This window comes from Tachypleus tridentatus, chromosome 8 (genome assembly GCF_004210375.1).
Source record: "Tachypleus tridentatus isolate NWPU-2018 chromosome 8, ASM421037v1, whole genome shotgun sequence".
NCBI classification, from domain to species: Eukaryota; Metazoa; Arthropoda; class Merostomata; order Xiphosura; family Limulidae; genus Tachypleus; species Tachypleus tridentatus.
In genome coordinates, this window is record NC_134832.1 from 37,278,848 (window position 1) to 37,297,551 (window position 18,704).

Here is an 18,704-nt window from a genome sequence, read left to right on the forward strand (position 1 = left end):
CTTCATCACCTCTTAAGTACCATAAATTGCTTTCCAAAGAATACAGCTGCCTCAATAATGTAAGCCAATACATTCTTATTTCATTTGGTGAGCTCCTCCTATTTTTCCTGTATGTGAATACTGGTACAACTACCTGTTTCTCATTAGTAACATTTATAAATGTTTCTGAATCAACAACAGCCTCAGAATGAAACTTTGATGATATGTGAGTGTCAAAAGCATCCAAACACTTGGTAAACAGCCAATTCACTAAAAATTATCAATTTTGTTTTTGTTTTCTCTTGGAAAATGGCATGATAAGAGTTGTTTATACTTGATAAAATCCTACAGTAAATTAAATATAAACACAAGCTTATATGGCTCTTGCAGGTTGGTGTGAGCCAGCCTATCTACCACAATTATCCTACCAATATAATAATACAAACAGAGCATGATGATGTCATATACATTATTTCATTACTATTATCACTTGTTTGTTGAATGTGATAAAATAAACAGATAAGTATAAACAGAAAAATGTATTCAATAATATTTCAAAAACAAAAATGATCTAAGTTGCATCACGTATAACACAGTACTGACTGTGACTGTTATCTTTTAGATCTAATGTTCATAACTGTAAAACACAAGTAACCACACAATGATCTTGTTTACTGTTGAAACAAACAATGTCTATATTGCTGATTCACCGTCAATAAGAACTGCAAAAGCACATTCTATTTGGGGAAATTAACAATAACTGACAATTTTAAAAAGACCATTTACTTAAAAAGGAGGAGTTTGTTTGAACACACAAACTCCCCCTGTATATGGACATACAATTCAAGTATTTTATCTGCCTTAGATTAATTGGTAGCATTATCAGTCAAAATATTAAAAAAATTAAATATATTTTTAAAAGAAACAATTTCTTAAATGTTTAAATGACTGAAAAATATCATGTTGGTTAAAAAAAATTGGTACATATGGCACAGTAAGAAAAGAATGAAAAGAAGTGTAAAATTTAAAACCCTCAAATAAACATATATACTAAAACACAGTTCCTTATTCATACTATGTTTAAGTTTACCTTTCAGAATTGGTCTTATGTTGAACATCTCCACAAGCACTTTTTGGTAGTGATTTAAGGGATGGTTCAGGTTTGTTGCTGCTTCCAACCTTGGATGCCACAGTGTCAAACATTTTCTTAAATGGGTTTTTAGAAGTTTTATTTGGAGTGACTATAGCAAATAATATACTGAATAGTTAATACTTTCATATGCATTGATAAGCATATCATAATATTTGGGAGAAAAGTTCTGTTCACTTCATAAAATTACTCTTCATATTTTATACGTTACAAGATTTAATAATACAAACATTGATAATGCTACTCAAAGAAAAAGTTCATAGAATTTGAAAAATATATTGTATAATAAAGTCACTACCAGAAAAGTATAAATACAGATCCACAGAACCAGAAATAAACAGAATCAATATTAACCACAATTCAAATGACATGATTTCTGAGAAAAACCACTGTTTTATCCTTTAGATACTATTTATGCTTAATGTTAATTCCATGGAAATGGGAAGAAGGTGGTGTAAATTTTATGTAAGTAAAAAGTAGGCCTTCTTCGAATTGTAAATCACTATGTGAAAAAAACAAAACTTTGGTATGTTGACTTCATACACAGTTCCACAAGTGAGTTATTACAACTTACATTATCAGTTTTTCCAGTAAATCATCATATAATTTTTATTATGTTGTAGTGAGATATCTTGTAATATTAAAATCCTTCTCATGAAGGACATATCAAATAAAAGAGTAAAGTTCAGGTTCTTTAGTTACACTTACACACATCTCAAACTAGCACTATACAGGAACAGAAAAATAAATGTAGATACACATCCACACCTACTCAATTTATTCTACTTATCAAACAGTAGAAATTAGTTTTCAAAGGTAAAATACATATTTATAAAATATTTCATTTTTAAATGTCCACATAAATATTAACCAATACCATTTTACATGTTTTAGATCACATAGGCTAATTATTTTTGAAATATAGGTAGTTTTTAAATGGTAAACACTAAGGTTAACTTCAGTTCACAATTAACCTATAAATATCACCATTTTTGGATGCTTCTTTGACTCGAGTCCTTGCTGCTTCATCCACAGTACTCTCATAGTGGTTTCGTACAGTATAAAAGTCATGATATGTCTATAAATAAATATATATAAAATTGAATTATTTTTTTATTACCAAAACAAGACATTATTTTTAACAAAATAGCAAAGAGCAGTATTGAATACCAGATTTTGCATTTTATTATTACTGTGAAAGTTACTGAATCAAAATGAATCAAACATGGAGGGGTCTACATTCTGTAGTAACAATGTAAAAATGAGAGTCTTGGAGATACATCTTTCTCTTTCAACACTGATAGTATGATAGCTGTGATTATGGACTAGTGTTTCACAACATCATTTCAACTACAGAAGACTTTTCTTTTCCTTGTTTTTGTTATTACTGAAGTCAATATTACAACATTCTTCTTTAGAATCTCACCAAAGTTCATCTAACATATTTGCATTCTTAACTTTTGGAGGCCCATTTGAGCACACCATAGTACAGAAGAGCCCATGTGAAGTACCTACAAACTGCATGCATGAATACCCACTTACACTTGCATCTTGCATATAAAACACCTCACTGGCTTGGATATGTGTGTGTGTGACTGGATGCTTTGTCTTGATTGAATAGACATCTAAGCTGTACAAATATGGTATTTTCTAACAGTATAGTGATGCCATAGCAGTAACTTTATAGTTTGTCTTGGCATTTTCTTTGACTCTTTTAATGATTCAGTTATCATTAATGCTGTAACCTTGGAAAAAAAACACTTTTGTCATATGCCAGCTACTGCTTAAACTTTTAACAAGTGGTCCTAGGTAGGTAGGTATTTCATGTTTATTGGCACAAAACTACTAGGCTATCTGTGCTGAACAAGATGTAGTATACTATAATGGTATATGGAAATGAAGGTAAAAATACATAAAATATGTAAAATTAAGACCTGCCAGGAAGACTGAAGCATTAAGTTCACACTTGCTATCAGTCACCTGAAGTTGGCCTTTCCAGTCCTGGGTTCACATTTCAACTAAAACGCAACAAGATAGTCCAAGCTATAAACCTAAATAGTCATAGGCTGTGAGGATGACCAGAGGCTATGTAACTGGATATACAAATGTTTACCACAGGTTATGTGTAACATTCTGAAAAATATTGTAATATTTTTAGACTTTATAGGGAAGTAGTTTTTTTATATAAATTGTATAGATTAAATAGTCAAGAAAAGGTATTTTCAATTTCCCCAATCAAAATTGTTTATCTTATAAATAACAGTACACCAATAAATATTAATTAATCTTTACACAGAAGTTTCAAATGTCTATAAAAAAAACTACGTACTTAAATATTTACATGTATAACAACTTATTACTGGTTTCTAATTATAATATTTTACCTATAATCTGAACATTTTCTGTAAAAATATTTAAAAAGAATTAACACAACATTCAAGTACTAGCATAAAAAGTCAAACAGTGGGACTATCTTCAAAGTATGAATGTATAACAAAAGCTCAAAATATCAAATTAACTTAGTTGAATAAGTTAAAAATAAAATAGATAGTCCATCTTTCTATGTATGGTTCCTTTCTCTCATGAAGAAAAATGAAGTGTAAACAAAAGAACAAACATGTAGTGCATGCATATATTATAAAATAAAATAAAAAAAGACTTTTCAGCAATATACAAGAATTATGTAAAACTTTGCCCTGTATTTATCTTTGTTGCATAACACTGCACATAGACTAGAAGCTATCATTATTATAAAAGACAAACTAAAAAGTTAAAAATTATATACCTCCAAAAATGTTTTGAAAGTTCAACTAAAGAAATTACACTCCTATGTTTAACATTCTGAAGTATATAAGATGAGAGATAACTCCTGCACACATTGACAAAATAGTAGTATAAAAAAGAAGGATTTTATTCTTTTTTGGATGTAGTTTGTACACAAAACTTAAAGGAACTATACATCAATTTCTAACTAGGCTTTGGATAGTTGACTGAGCAAAGTTGTCTATAACTAACATACTAAAATTACACATTAGAAAAAATTACAGTGAAAACATTATTCATATACTTGTATATTTATAAAACATATTGAATGAGTCTTTTATTGCAATTTTTATTTATAGGTATTCAATAGCTTTTTGTTTTATTGCTCAAATAAACTTATCTTATGTACCAAGTAACTGCTTTAACCCTAAAAATATACAGATGCATTCATTTCGTGGTGGTTTGTCTACAAGAGAATGGTTAAAAGCAAAGACTTCATTTTTCAGAGTAGAATAATAGGAGATATCCATCAAACAAAGAGAATAAAAAAGTTCTTACACAGGCTACTCAAAGAGTTCTGTTATTAGTCTACCAACTAAGGTAATTGATATGGTGTATGTTGGCCACAAGAAAAACTGATCTAGTAAGTGAAGATACAAGACAAAGTGACAAATTTGTTAAGTGCAACAGATATAAAAATGTATCCCAAAACATTAGTTCTTTCATTACTGGTAATAATTTAACTATTTATAATTATACCAGGCAAAAGAATTAGACAAATTTTTACATGTATATCAATTTTAATTTGCTTGTTTTAATGCAAAGCTACATAATGTTTTACCCACATTTTGTCCAACATGAGTAACTAAGCCTTGAATATTAATATTTTGAGTATTTAAACTTAGCATTGATCCATGGGGACCACAAGGTGGTCAAGAAACAGCCCCCCAAAAAATCATAAGCTATAAACAAGAGAAAAACATATTTGGTGCTGCTTAAAATGAGATATAATTGATGAAGTATGTAAATGCAGTCTGATGAGTCTTATTCACCCTGATCTGTACTGAGAGTAGCACACACATATGGAGAACACTATACAGAACAGTTCACTCTGCTTATGTATTTTTACTGCATGAGCTCATAGAGATGATGTATTAAATAGTTTGTTTGTTTTTGAATTTCATGCAAAGCTACATGAGGGCTATCTGCTCTGGCCATCCCTAACTTTGCAATGTAAGACTAGAGGAAAGGCAGCTATTCATCACCACCAACTGCCAACCCTTGGACTATTCTTTTACAATGAATAGTGGAATTCACCATTACATTATAATGCCCCCATGACTGATAGAGCAAGCATGTTTGGTGTGATTGGGATTCAAACCTGCAATCCTCATACTGGGAGTTGAGTACTATAACAATCTGGCCATCCTGGGCTCCTACTGAATAGTTATTTACTGTCAAAGATTCACACAATGCAAATGTATCAAAGGGAAACACAAATACACACCAGAGACAAATATACAGAATATAAATAAAGAATTTAGTACACGCTACTAACTTAAAAAAATATTAGTTAATAGTATATTACGAAGTTAAGTGTCAATTTCATTTGTAAACATGCATAATTTATTTTTTTACAAATAATACATTTCTCATAGAAGAAACATATGAGTCAAGCATCTTAACCATTTGGCCATGTTGGGCCTCGTAGGTATTAAATGGTATTGAGAAAATTTTCATTGTTGGTTTTGGGTCTTTTCATTCCTTTATAAAGGTAAATAACATATTATGTGTTCCTGAACACTGTTTTCAATCATGTCTACTTTATAATACTGTATTCCAATCTTGACTGACAAGGACTCTTCCAAAATGGTAGTGCAACTATCCCTTCAATTTGTGTGGAATAAAATTAAATGCCATAAGTGGTTAAGTACATTATATTAAAACAATTTCCAAAACACAAATCAGCACATCACATGAAAACCACAGCTAACATACAGTTACTGTGGAATGGAATGCATCAGAACTATATTTTGACATTTCTAAGATATTATTGCTTTGTTAGTTTTTGGAAAGATGTGTGATAGCCTCTTTCTGACTCACAAATATTCATACATTTAGATCATAAAGATCTAGATTGGGGATTTAGAATTGCTAAGATGGGGATATTCCTTGTACTTAATGGCATTTGTAAACAAACAAATGTGGATCAGAAAGAGGCCTCTAACTTAAAGTTATACCTCAACCATAGTAAAAAAATGTGGAATCTTGTAACAGGTGAGCAAAAGTAAGCTCAGTACTCCAAGCAACATATTCAAGAAGGATCTCTATCTGGAAACAAAATTACTGATAAATTGTCATCCTTTTACACTAAAGGAACTTGGAATGCATACAGAGATGTATGATGCACTTTGGCATGACATCACTTTTTGCAATGTAAACTATGCTGCAGAGTTATTGTCAAGATGAATACTTGTAAGACAATGACCGCACTTGTCAGCATAATTGTGAGAATAATGTAATAAAACTCCAAAATTGTTTTAATATAGCATACTCAACCTTCTATTTTCAGCAAAAAGTAACTATAAATCAGTTCTGATACACTACACTCCTCACTAAATGAGATACAGTTAAACAAAACACTTTTCAATATATTGTGATGTCTACGTAACACCAAATCCTTGCCAATTTCATGATGAATAGCAGTCCAAAATGATATTACATACAGGTTCCAAGTAAATGATCAGTTGGTACAGATGGATATGTTGGAACTAAACAGATATATCTAAGTTACAGAAAATAAAATCTTTAAAGTAATAAATTTATGATTGAAAACAATACTTGCTTTAGAATGTTGAACATAAAATGTAAATACATAAATACTGTTGTTAAAGATCACTTTGTTTTCATCATAATGATAAATTTAAGTAGAAGCTATCAGTCTCAAATGTTTAATTTATTTATAATATGCAGTATAAGTTGTATGGATAAAGTGGACTGAAAAATATTTATACACTTATTTTGTTTTTCTGTTTGCATTTCCAACTAATAAAATCAATGAACCTGTTAATTTTTATTTTACATCTTTGTATTACACATCTAAAACTTAGAATAACCTAATACAAAAGCAAGTTTTATCTTGATTAACATCTTACCTCTCTTAAAACTTTCCTGTTCTTCTTTAGTAAAGCTAACTTCTTTTTCAACATAGATGCTGACATGGAAGTAATATTCTGTGAACCAAATGATTTTTCTGTATGAATAACCTAAAATCAAATCTTAAACACAAGAAAACTATCAATGTTTTCAGTGAGGAAGCAAAATCTGTATCATCAAACAAATGACTTTTAAATTAATAAAAATTCTATACTTAATCTTTCAAAATCTCCTATAAAACTTAGAAACAAAATGACAATGTGATTTATTTAAAATGGTTTATGTATACATATATATTTATGTCTTATTACCTCACCATTGTGAATATGTCAGATTTAAAAGATTAGATTATTATTAACACATTAAAACTGCTACAAATGATAATGACTTGAACAAAATATAAAGTCGTAAGGAATAGGTAATAAGTTGCCTTCAAGCTTTTTAGCTTGATCTTTGGTCAACAAAGAGTTTATGCTACTAAATTGGAGACCTTATTAATTCCTAGGGAGAGGTGCTTATTACATTACTTAAAAATAAATCAAAACTTAAACTCTTTGTATAAACACAACATACTTTCAACTTATAATACTCATTTTACAAATACACTGATGGTTTAACAATAGGCTTCCTCTGCTTTTCTGATACTCATTGAAATATTCACAAAGAAATTTAAAAATATTGACCTGTGCATAACTGATAAGTCTATAAAACATTTGAAAATAGCAGATTTTTTTTATTATCTGGTCTAAACGTCAATTAAGCCATAACTCTCTCTTCACATAACTAAGAAGTAAACCTCTTTCCATGAACCACAATGTCTGTGAATGGAAAGAAAATGAAATATTTATTCCCAGACCAATCAGCCATCAAGTAAAATGCAGGCTCAAAAGCAACTGGGGAAAGAACAAAAACATCACATCTCAATGAACCAAATGAAGAAAACAAATTAAAGTCCACTTATCCTAAAGTAGCATCCTTTTGGTTTTTTTATTTTATTTAAAGACTGTGTTAATTACCAATGATTGGAACAGCATTTAATCAGGTAAGTTTGGTTTATTAAAGCAAGGCAACATTAGGCCATCTACTGCATTTACCATAGGGAATTTAACCCCAGATTCCAGCATTGCAGATCTGCAAACTATTCCCAAAAAGGGAATTGAAAAGCCAACAGACTAAAAGAATGTACAAGAAAAGCCAATATAAATTCTCTCCAGAACATCCAGGATCCCCCTCATTTGCAGCCTCAGAGCCTTCCAGAAGAACAACATTGAACTAAATATATGTCTTCATCTTACTACAAATAAAATCTTTGACAGTCTCAACCATGAGTGATTCTTTCCTTGTTTTTTGTGTAACACTAGATATCAGAGGTAGGATAGGAGAGACCTGTATGTTTTCATGCCAGAAATAATAACCTTGTTATTTATACAGTGCATTGGCTTTCCAAATGGATTTCTTTTAATAAAAAGCAACTATGTAACACAGAGAATGCTCAAAGTATCTCTGAATGATCTTAACGCTAGGAAACTGTAACGCTTTGTCTAGACAACTTGAAAACATTATCTGGATGAGGTACTTATGTTCAGTACCAGGATGGAGGGTGCACTGATGTGAGTGAAGATGTTACTAGACAAATATCTCAAAGCTAGTTAAGTGGGATATAAAAGACTAAAGCAGGAAAGAAGAAATCAGACCAGTACTTACGTAGCAAAAGGACGAAACCCTGGCAGTTGAGTAATAGTTGTAAGTGTGAGTTGACATACGTATATTTTGGAAAAAAAACTTTTGGTACCCAGTTAGGAAGTTTTAGAGGTTATGCTAAAGAAAAACAAAAATTTTTAAATAAAGGTATCTTTATTCCTGTTATGAAATTCCACTTTCACAAACAGACCTAGTAACTTTTCAGATAATCTTTAATAGAAATACTGTATTAAAAGATTTGGAAATTTCATGAAGATACACACAATTACGTAGAAGTTAGAGTAATCATTAATCCTTCTGTAACGGCTCAGTCCAGATGACTAGCTCCACATACCTAACAGTTAATAGTTGCAAAAATTGTCTGAAGCTTCCAGAAAACTTACAGGAAAACTGGTTTTCCAGGTATTTACAGATGTACCAGTTAGTGAAATAAAAATTTACCTCCTGTGTTTACATCACTGAGGACTACAAACTTTTAATATTATTTATGGAAAGTATTAAAATATGATTTCATATGAAAAGTGAAAACATGTAACTTAAGATAACATGGAGAGAAACAATAAATCTAAAGTAACATTAAACAGTAAAATGGAAACATATGATATACAGAGAAATAAAACCTGGAGTAATGCTAATGAAATAACATATAATATTTTCATCAACAAGCATCTTTGTCCTTTTATATATATATATATATCTTTCAAATACATATACCACATGATAGTGATTACATAGCACATCAGTTTTTGACTTACCTTTCTGGTATAACTCCAAAAGAAAGAGGAATCGATGTATGTATAAAAACAGCACATAAGTCAGGAAGCAGTTGAATATAAAGTATTTCTAATTATAACAATACACTTGAAAACATATGATCAAATGGACATAAAAAATTATTGTATGAATAAGATATTGTAGAAAATGTACTTTAAGTCAAACACCTAAAATATACCTTTTTAACACCTCGTTTGTGCAGCATTTCTTCTACATCCTCCTCTAAATCACATTTCAATTGTTCTAAAAGACTGGGATTCTTTTGAAGAGCACAAAAAAGTCTTTCACTTCTGATAAAACCATACTGATTTTCCCTGCTCATAACCACATATAAAGTTAATCAACAGATGTAGCCAGAATTAAATTTAGAAAAAAAGACATTAATACAAGAGTAAATTGATAACCTTATGTCTGTACAGGGTTATGTTACAATTTAAATAATACAATCTAACATATAAACAAAATACTGAGCATTCACTTAGAAGTTTAACTGAAAGATCTTTCATAAGTCAAGTGAGATATTTCTTACTTTCAGAAACTAAACTAAAAGAAAAGAGATAACTCTACAGTTAAATAATCTTTCATAATAGTTATTTTTCGGTATACATATTTTATACTAATTTGTAAATGTTACTGCATCCAATGCAATGTTTTGATACTGCCTGATTTTAAACAGATTATAATGTGTAGAAAAAAACTTCGTCTTATTATGTTAAAACAAAACTGAACAATACTTATAACTATAATACTATGTATCATATTTCTGACTAGATTCATTAAGGATTTACAGAAATTCGCAGATGTACTGAGAAAAAAATTGTATTATACAGAAGTACACATAATGTAGTTGTACAGCTTCTCCACTTTGTGCTTCATAACTCAAGATAATTATGTGCTAATATTACCCAAGAGTAGTAGAAAATTCACTTATGGTTGAATTCACAATCATACAATCTATATCAATTTATCTATCTCATTAACTCTAAGTATATCCTCAAATTACATTTTACATGTGTATTTATAGCTCGACGAAAGTATAGAACTTTTGACACACTGGGATATTGTAACACAATATTATTCAATCAAAGGAAGAAAAACTTAGAAGAACTGAATTACACATCATACAATTCATACACAGTAGCATTAATAAAGCTATGCTAAATTATAACATCTAAAAATAACTAAATTTCACATAATTTCTATTTTTAAATGGAAAGTTGTGTGTATCTAACAGAGAGAATAATCAAACACTTATATTAGATGAACATAATTATCTTCAATATTATGCCATAATACTAGTCATTAACAAGTAGCAAAGACTGAACTGCTCTTTACATAAAACAATACCTGTACAACCCTAGTGTGGCTTCAAGATCAGACTAAGAAATCAGAATAAATATACTATAAGCAATATTCTTACTCTTAACAAAATTTGAAATAATGTTTAATAATAAAAAAGCTTCATTCTAACTATCTTCATGTTTCTAAAGAGGTACTTAAATGTTTTACATTTAAGAATGTTAGTAATGGTGTATCAGATGGGCATATTTCTTCAAGTTTTATTTTTTACCTATTATTATTATTATTATTATTACTCTTACTGTGTATTACAAATAGATGTACACTATTGGTACATTAAGTCTTTTCACTTATCCCATTCATCCTTCAACTGAGTTTATATTTATTCTAATATGGCAATAACTTGAAAATTAAAAACATGACCAACTCACAAGACATTCAACTTTTATCAATAAGTTATCTACACAACTTTATGTTAAAAGAAGTATTTATTTATTATGACTTACCTTTCTTTTTCAGATATTTGGGGAGTTTTAGGTAGTGATACTACAAAATGGATAGAGAAACATCAGTCAAAGAAAAGATCGTAAATTCTTCTAGTCAGTAAGATACTACAAACTGCTACTAGAAATTAAATTTCAAAAAGTTCATAATTATGCACTTTTAAGATTTCTATAGTGACAGTTAACTGTTGTTCAGATGATACAAGATGCTAAGAATAATGACATCTAATATACTTTAAGAATTTACATTTAATTATTAGAGACAATGTTAAGGAGGCAAAGTACTTTTAAAGATACAGATTTGAAATTTTGAGTTGTATGTCCAGAGAAGGTTTTGCTTCTTTATCAATGCACTGTTAGTTTTAAATCTTTCTAATCACTCTGTTTAAGTTTATTAAAAGTTACTTCAAATTGGTCTGTTTTTCACTACCCTAAATAACAACTGGATGAAATTTTCAGTTTTTTTCCTTTAAATACTATGTCAAATAAAATTAAATAAAAAATTATTAGAGAAGCATTAATTTCAACAGTTTGTTGATATTTTTACACTTCTATAACACATTTAACCTATAACACAAACAATCAAATATGCAGATTAAACTGTCTTACTTTACATATTTTGTTCTGATTAAGAAAATTTCCTTCTATTCTGTTTGCAAACTTAATTTTTGGCTTCAATAGTTTAATATCCTTAATAAGCATTGTGACATTGAAAATTCAAACTAAGCAACTTTTTTACTGAATTTGTTTTCACTGTGAACCTTTAAACAACTAGAGAGACACCCAATTTGAGTTTCTTCTGTTTCTAAGTTAAATGAATGTTTATAGCTGGCTACATTATTTTCTTGCATTCAGTGCTGGGGTGGTATGTATAAAATACTGTGAAACACAGCTTGTTTAAGTCAATACAAAGAAACTAGCTTTATGGTTAATTACCAATGATTCAAAAAATGCTTCAAAGTTAATGATTCTTTCATCTGTTTTGCTGACTTTAGCTTTTGCCACAGGTTTGTAGGAACCAATTACATTACTTACCATTTCCTAGCAAAAGTGCCAAAAAACAGAAAAGGAGAGAAAACCACAGTTTAAACCTTATTTTCATGTTAAACAAATCAGGAGTCAAGTTCTATAGTCTCTTAAAAAGTCAATAATCATTGTGTTTTGTTACAGACATTGAATAAACAGGATACATGTTGTTAACCTACAGCTTCTTCACAAGAATCTCCAAGCTTTCTAAGTTGACTGTGATTGTCACCTGGTGATGCTATGGTAAACCCAGTGAGAAAATGTAGTTCACAATAAACATTTCACCTTTGTTACTTGACTGCAATTGTTATTTGATGATATCATCATAAACCCAGAGATATAATGAAGTTCACAATAAACATTTATATTCTCAAGATGGCTGATACAGGTATTAAAACTTTAATTAAAATAAAGTACAGAACAGTAAATAAATATTTACTGCTTAAAAAATAAATAAATATTTAAATATTTAAAATAAATATTTCTTCTTTGTTATTTGTCTGTGAATGTTATCTGATGATGACATGGTAAAACCCAGTGATAAAATGTACATCTTTAAAACTTCCAGTTTAATATATAAAGGTCCTTACACTTTTTAATTTCAATTTTTATTATAGATAGAAAAAGTCTTGAAATTTAAGCATATAACAATTTCAATAGCTATTCATGTACTATTTAGTACTTTTTATCCACATAATTATGCAGTTTAGAAATGTCTTGTTACTTATTTAACCTACAATGTACAAGTTTTTATCTATACAATTATATAATTTGAATTGTTTTACCTTTTCTAGGAGGAGGAGTTGGAGGACTTTTTACAGGTGAAACAAACTGTGATAAGGCCTATAAATACAGAAAATAAAAAGATTACCAAATTATACAGAGATGGTGTAGACTTAAAAAAAAATGTTAATAACAATGGCCATCTTAATCAGACTACACTACTTGAATTTGATGTAATTTACAAACTTTTACAGTTAAGTACATGATTTGTTTTGGTATATCATAAAACCTTTTTACAGTTCTCCTAGTAAGATAAGTGTGTATTGAGTAAGTTCTGTAGACTTTTTTAATGTATCCTGAAATAAATATTAGTTATTTTATACAAATTAGATTTCTTCTTTACTGGGAAAGAAAAGAATCGTACTTAACCAAATATCAAAAGAAGATAAGCAATTTAAGAACTCCAAATTAGACACATACTAAAAAACATACAAGTGGGAAACTAAAAAAAGACTCATCAGCCAGACTAAAGTTTCACTTTTTTGCACATTGAAAAGTTTTTATATTTACTTAAGTTAAATAGCTGTAAAGAATCTAATTCTAATACTTTGGAGAGTTTTGTAACATTAAGCTATAATACAAAATAATAATGTGACTAAATGTAAGATTTTCTTTTATAAGTACATTCTGCAAAATGTTTTTAACACAAGTCTCACCCTACTAAACTTTTATTACTTCTTATGTCTCTGTTTCAGTCTGAGTAGTATTTATCCTATCCCATAATGTCAAACCTAAAGTAATTGATGAAAAGTAAATCTGGTTAGATTACATTTTGTTAGTGGCACACCTGTGGTCCTCAAATACAGTTTTAAGTAAATTTCAAGATTTCAAAATCCGAAAGTTAAGATTGAAAAAAATCAAATATTGGCTGCAACTTCACACATTGACAGATTACATGTAACTCACCATCTAACTTGTCAGACAAATCTTGACGTGTACACTGAACCACTGACACTCAAAGTGCAAGTGCAAATCTAGCAAATCTACAGTTTTAATAATTGAATCACTGGAAAACTTTATATAAGGCTCTTGTGGTAACTAAGATTTTACCTGAGAACACTAGCCTGATTTTAAAAAAACACAAGAAGTTTGTGAATTATGTGATTATGAGAAAAGGCATGATGTTGAATTCAAAATTTAAAAAAAGTTAGAACATTTTTTTCTGAAGCATCATGAAAGCCAAATTATACACACACAAACAAAAAATAATAATTGCAAAGTGGAAGGACCATGAAGAATTCTAAAATGACTATGCAAATTATTTAGTTGGAAAGTGAGATATCTTTGAGAGAAATTGATGAGCATAATAAAACTGAACACACACAGCCACAGCAGGTTAAAGAAGGTAACAAGAGCAATGCATATTCTCTCTGCAGATGACCAACTGGAAGAAGGGCACAAAAATATGAAAGTATTTTTGCTTGATGCAACAGTTCTCTACACACTCTCAACCAAATTTAGTACATTCCAAGATAATAACTTCAAATATTTTAAGAATTCTGTAGATCATATATAATATACATACTATAGGTAAGTAAAATATGAAGTATTTGAAAAATACAATCCTCTTTGGTGGAGGAACCCACAAGGCATTTTTTAAATGAATATAAAACAAAATGCTAGGTTCTTTAAGATGTACAAAATTCAAATGGCAGTCTAGCTGTCATATTATCCTCATGAAGTTAATTTCAAAGTACACGTGATCAACACACTATTACCTACATAACCCATCAGAAAGTTTTATAAGTATAACTATATAATATTTATACTTATTTTATAATGTAAAAAATGTGCATACTTTCTAGATACTACAATGTCTTTTGTATACAATGATATACAATGAGGTATTTTAACACTATTTACAATAGATTTTGAAACCTAAAATTTAGAATTATAAACCCTGGAATGTAATGATAAGCAACTGAAGGGGGTGATAATAGTGCAATAACAAGTATAATTTGAAATATTTTAATCTATAAAAGAACATACTTTTGTGTCTATGAATAGCTCAAGTAAGGATACTTAATCATTCTATATGAACATTCATACAACTATTCAATAATTTATTCATTTTTTCAAACAAAGTTAAAACTGGTTAAGTTGCTCACAGGTTTAGTAGCTAATTCATGTATTTGCTTTTCTTGATTTTTCAAACGCATTTCCTGTTTGCGGGATCTTTCCAACAACTTCCGAATCTGGTGTTCATTGTGTTCTTCTTGGTTACCTGTCTGTTGTCTTTCTTTTTGCAAGTGCTTTACACTTTGTTCTAAAGCATTGTTGAGCTAACAAGAAAAGATTCATCTTGACTAAATCAAAATATAAAACAATTAACAATGAAAATTCATTTTACTTTTCTAATGTTTGTATTTCTGTAAGGTAGAGACCTGTTACAGATACAGAAGAAATTGTACGGTGTTAAACATGTATGACAGGAGTAACAATTCATAACACTTAACACTCAAGGTCATCAATATTTATGTCAGGAACAACAAATTTCTGCAATTATACATTTTTTTACTTTATTTATTCTAGTACAACTTTGAATTTACTGTATCATATGTGTTATGACTTAAAGTGTTGCATTACATACATTTAATGAGTCATTATAGTGCTTCATAATGCCAATTACACAGAAATTTACCCAAAACTAACAAAACATTCAGACAAAAACCACCTTACAAAACAAACTTATTCTCAAAAAAACATTTAAAACCTTCCTTTTCAATAGTTAAAAACATTCAAACATTGATAATAAATAAAGTGATTTTACAATTGTAGACAAAGTCATAATTTGCTCGTTTGTTTATATTATTATTACTGTTTCACTAGCTTACAGCAAAATCAAGTGGATATTTTGCACCACAACCAAGAGATATACTACATGAAACACTATGAATGCCCATGACCTATTTAAAAGTTGATTATTTCTTATTGAAAACTGATTTACATGGTTATAAATATATAAGAGATGCAATGTTGTTCTGAACTGCTCTTTTCATACTTGACACATTAAACGTGTTGACATGAAACCTCAGGTACAAAGCTACCTGACTCAGTAAATAATTATTTTAAGGCATAAAGCTTCACTTAAAGTGATGTTTTAAAAGTATTTATTTTACTTGAAAAGGGTGTTATCCTACTGATAAAATGTCATATTCAGTGAGAGTTTGTGTCTTACTCTAGGCATACATTTGCCCACTGTTGCTCATTAAAAATAGCCAACATACAAGCTAATTAAAGACTGAGAATTTAAAATCTACAAATAGGGTTCTTAAAAAACAAGCAACCAAAGTTTGAAATCTATTACTGACAGCGTGCTCAAGATACAAATCCATATTATGATTCCACAATAAATTTATTGCACATGATACCTACCACAATGTGGTATTGCGTAAAAACTAAGAAAATAGTTTTAAAACAAATCCAACCTCTTAATTTTGTTGTGTTGTGAAGTTTTCAAAGTACTTCACTTTACACCATCAAAAAATCTGGTGTTTTCCTAGCATGTGCATTAGTTGAAAACTAAAACTTGTGCATTTTCTAGTGCATTAAGTGGAAACTGACACATGAAAAATTCCACATTTTGCTGTTATATATCATTACTTAAGTTGCTATTGTTCATCATTAATAAGATTTGCTGCCTCTGTGTAGATTTCTTCAACTGTATTTCAGCAAGTTATAACAGTCAACATTACTATAGTATATGTTCCTACTCAGATGACTAATTATTCTATCTACTGTTTATTATACCAAGCTGAAATCATGAGTGCTCACATTCAGTATTTATTACCACTGCATACAGCACTATTTGATAAAGCTATTGCTACTTTTAAATAGTTGGTGTTAAGGTACCAGTTACAAATGTAGTAAATAACTGGCAAGTTACACTAACTGTGTTGCTATTCTCTATTTTGCAATCATTATTTGTGTCACCTTATTCTAGTAAGCACTTGTTCACATTGGGTTGTTGAAAGACATGCATGTGTTATGTACACTTAACAAGGTAAGTATATTACTGTATCTCTTTACATTAATTTGCATTCTATTATCTTAGCAAAACCATTATTCCAATCTGATGAGATTGCTTTATTGTTATTTGTCTTTTGTTATATTATACCATGACAATGATGGAGGCTGGTCATTAAATCTGTGATGGTGCAATCTTCGCCTTCAGGACAGAACTTTAAGAACATTACATTTTGTTTGTTGTGTCTGCATACCAGTACGTGTGTTTATTCTTTGTTGTCAATTTTGTATTTATTTGAAATTAGTTCAGTGTCGTGTGGAAAAAAGGAAATGCAGCAGAAAACTTTCAAAACATGTGTAACATTAAACTAAATGTGCATGTATGTATGTGTGCAATTTGAAATTTATTCTCCATAAACAGCCATTACAAAAAAAACACTTTAAGAAACAAAGTTAGTAAAAACTATTAATGTAAAAAAAAGAGTATAGATTGTCAAAAATTAATAGAAACAAGTTGAATCCAACTGTAAATTATATGTGCTGTAGACATGAAGATAAAATAGGGATTTCAAACTTAATAAAATAATGTAAAAACTATTTCTGGCCTTGTTTCTTTACTTTTTATTAAAGCCCCTAGTTACAAGCATGAAAATATAATCTTTGCATTCTGATTGAACTTGTTTCTGTAATTTTTAACAATATTTATTCTCCTTTTCAAATTCACAATTTCAACAAAACTTGTGCAAGTATATGTACACAAAATCATTAAAAAATTAATCTATCTGGTAAATCAATAGATGTAAACATATCAGATTACATAAGTCAATAAATTTGTATTTTTTAAACAAATAGTTCCAAAGGCCACAGGAGTCTAATAACAGATCAGAAATGATCTTTTTAATACAATATATAAAATGTTATGCATTATGATTGAAGCATTTTTAGTGTTCAATAAATGAATACATACTTGGCCTACACAAGTATGCATTTATCTTTGTTTGTTATGTTATTTTTTTAAGCTTACAACTTCTTATTACAGACTAAATGAATACAGCAATTTTGATTGTCATTCACTGCTTAATAAAAGCAAAATGTTGTTCAGTTTACATGAGTATCTTGTGGGATAGTGAGAGGGGGGGGAAGTAGATTTTTAAAAAAAACTTCACACTCGTGTAATACCGTATTTTCCGCCTAATAAGCCGAATTTCTGGCCTTAAATTTTGTACCTGATTTTTGGGGGTCAGCTTATTGGCCGATCACTCCTTTCGGAAATTTCTTCTTCTTAGGAAGTGTTTTTCTTTTGAAAATTACCATAGGCAGTAATTTTGTCCCATCAGCAAAGCACGTTAAGACTACAGTGAAACGTTGTTTCTGGAATTTCACTGGTTACCTAATTACAGTGAGTGGAGCCAATAACGAATGACATATTGATTCCATCTCTAACTCAATACGACACGTTCTGCTTTACTACAGAACGCCAATGATCACACACAACATGCATGCTGACGCTGAAACGAGACTAAGAAATCATTTTGAAGAAACTTGTCACTTCTTAAAAATGGCTTCAGCTTATTGGTCGGTAATAAGCAAAAACCCTCATTTTC

At 29.5% G+C, this 18,704-nt stretch overlaps 1 protein-coding gene across 7 annotated transcripts in view; it reads right to left on the reverse strand.

The window, feature by feature from the left end:
- The window catches only part of DZIP1 (DAZ interacting zinc finger protein 1), an 88,040-nt gene that overhangs the window by 18,715 nt on the left and 50,621 nt on the right, over nt 1-18,704 (reverse strand). For all 7 annotated transcript variants that reach the window (XR_013012069.1, XM_076448293.1, XM_076448292.1 and 4 more), the window contains exons 10-16: nt 15,243-15,416; nt 13,137-13,194; nt 11,329-11,368; nt 9,702-9,837; nt 7,048-7,125; nt 2,117-2,207; nt 1,070-1,220 (exon numbers count right to left, since the gene is read on the reverse strand). Coding sequence is in view for 6 of the 7 variants with exons in the window: in XM_076448293.1 (XP_076304408.1) it covers nt 1,070-1,220; nt 2,117-2,207; nt 7,048-7,125; nt 9,702-9,837; nt 11,329-11,368; nt 13,137-13,194; nt 15,243-15,416 (728 nt within the window). In the remaining variant the exon portion in view is untranslated. The remainder of the gene's footprint in view (nt 1-1,069; nt 1,221-2,116; nt 2,208-7,047; nt 7,126-9,701; nt 9,838-11,328; nt 11,369-13,136; nt 13,195-15,242; nt 15,417-18,704) is intronic.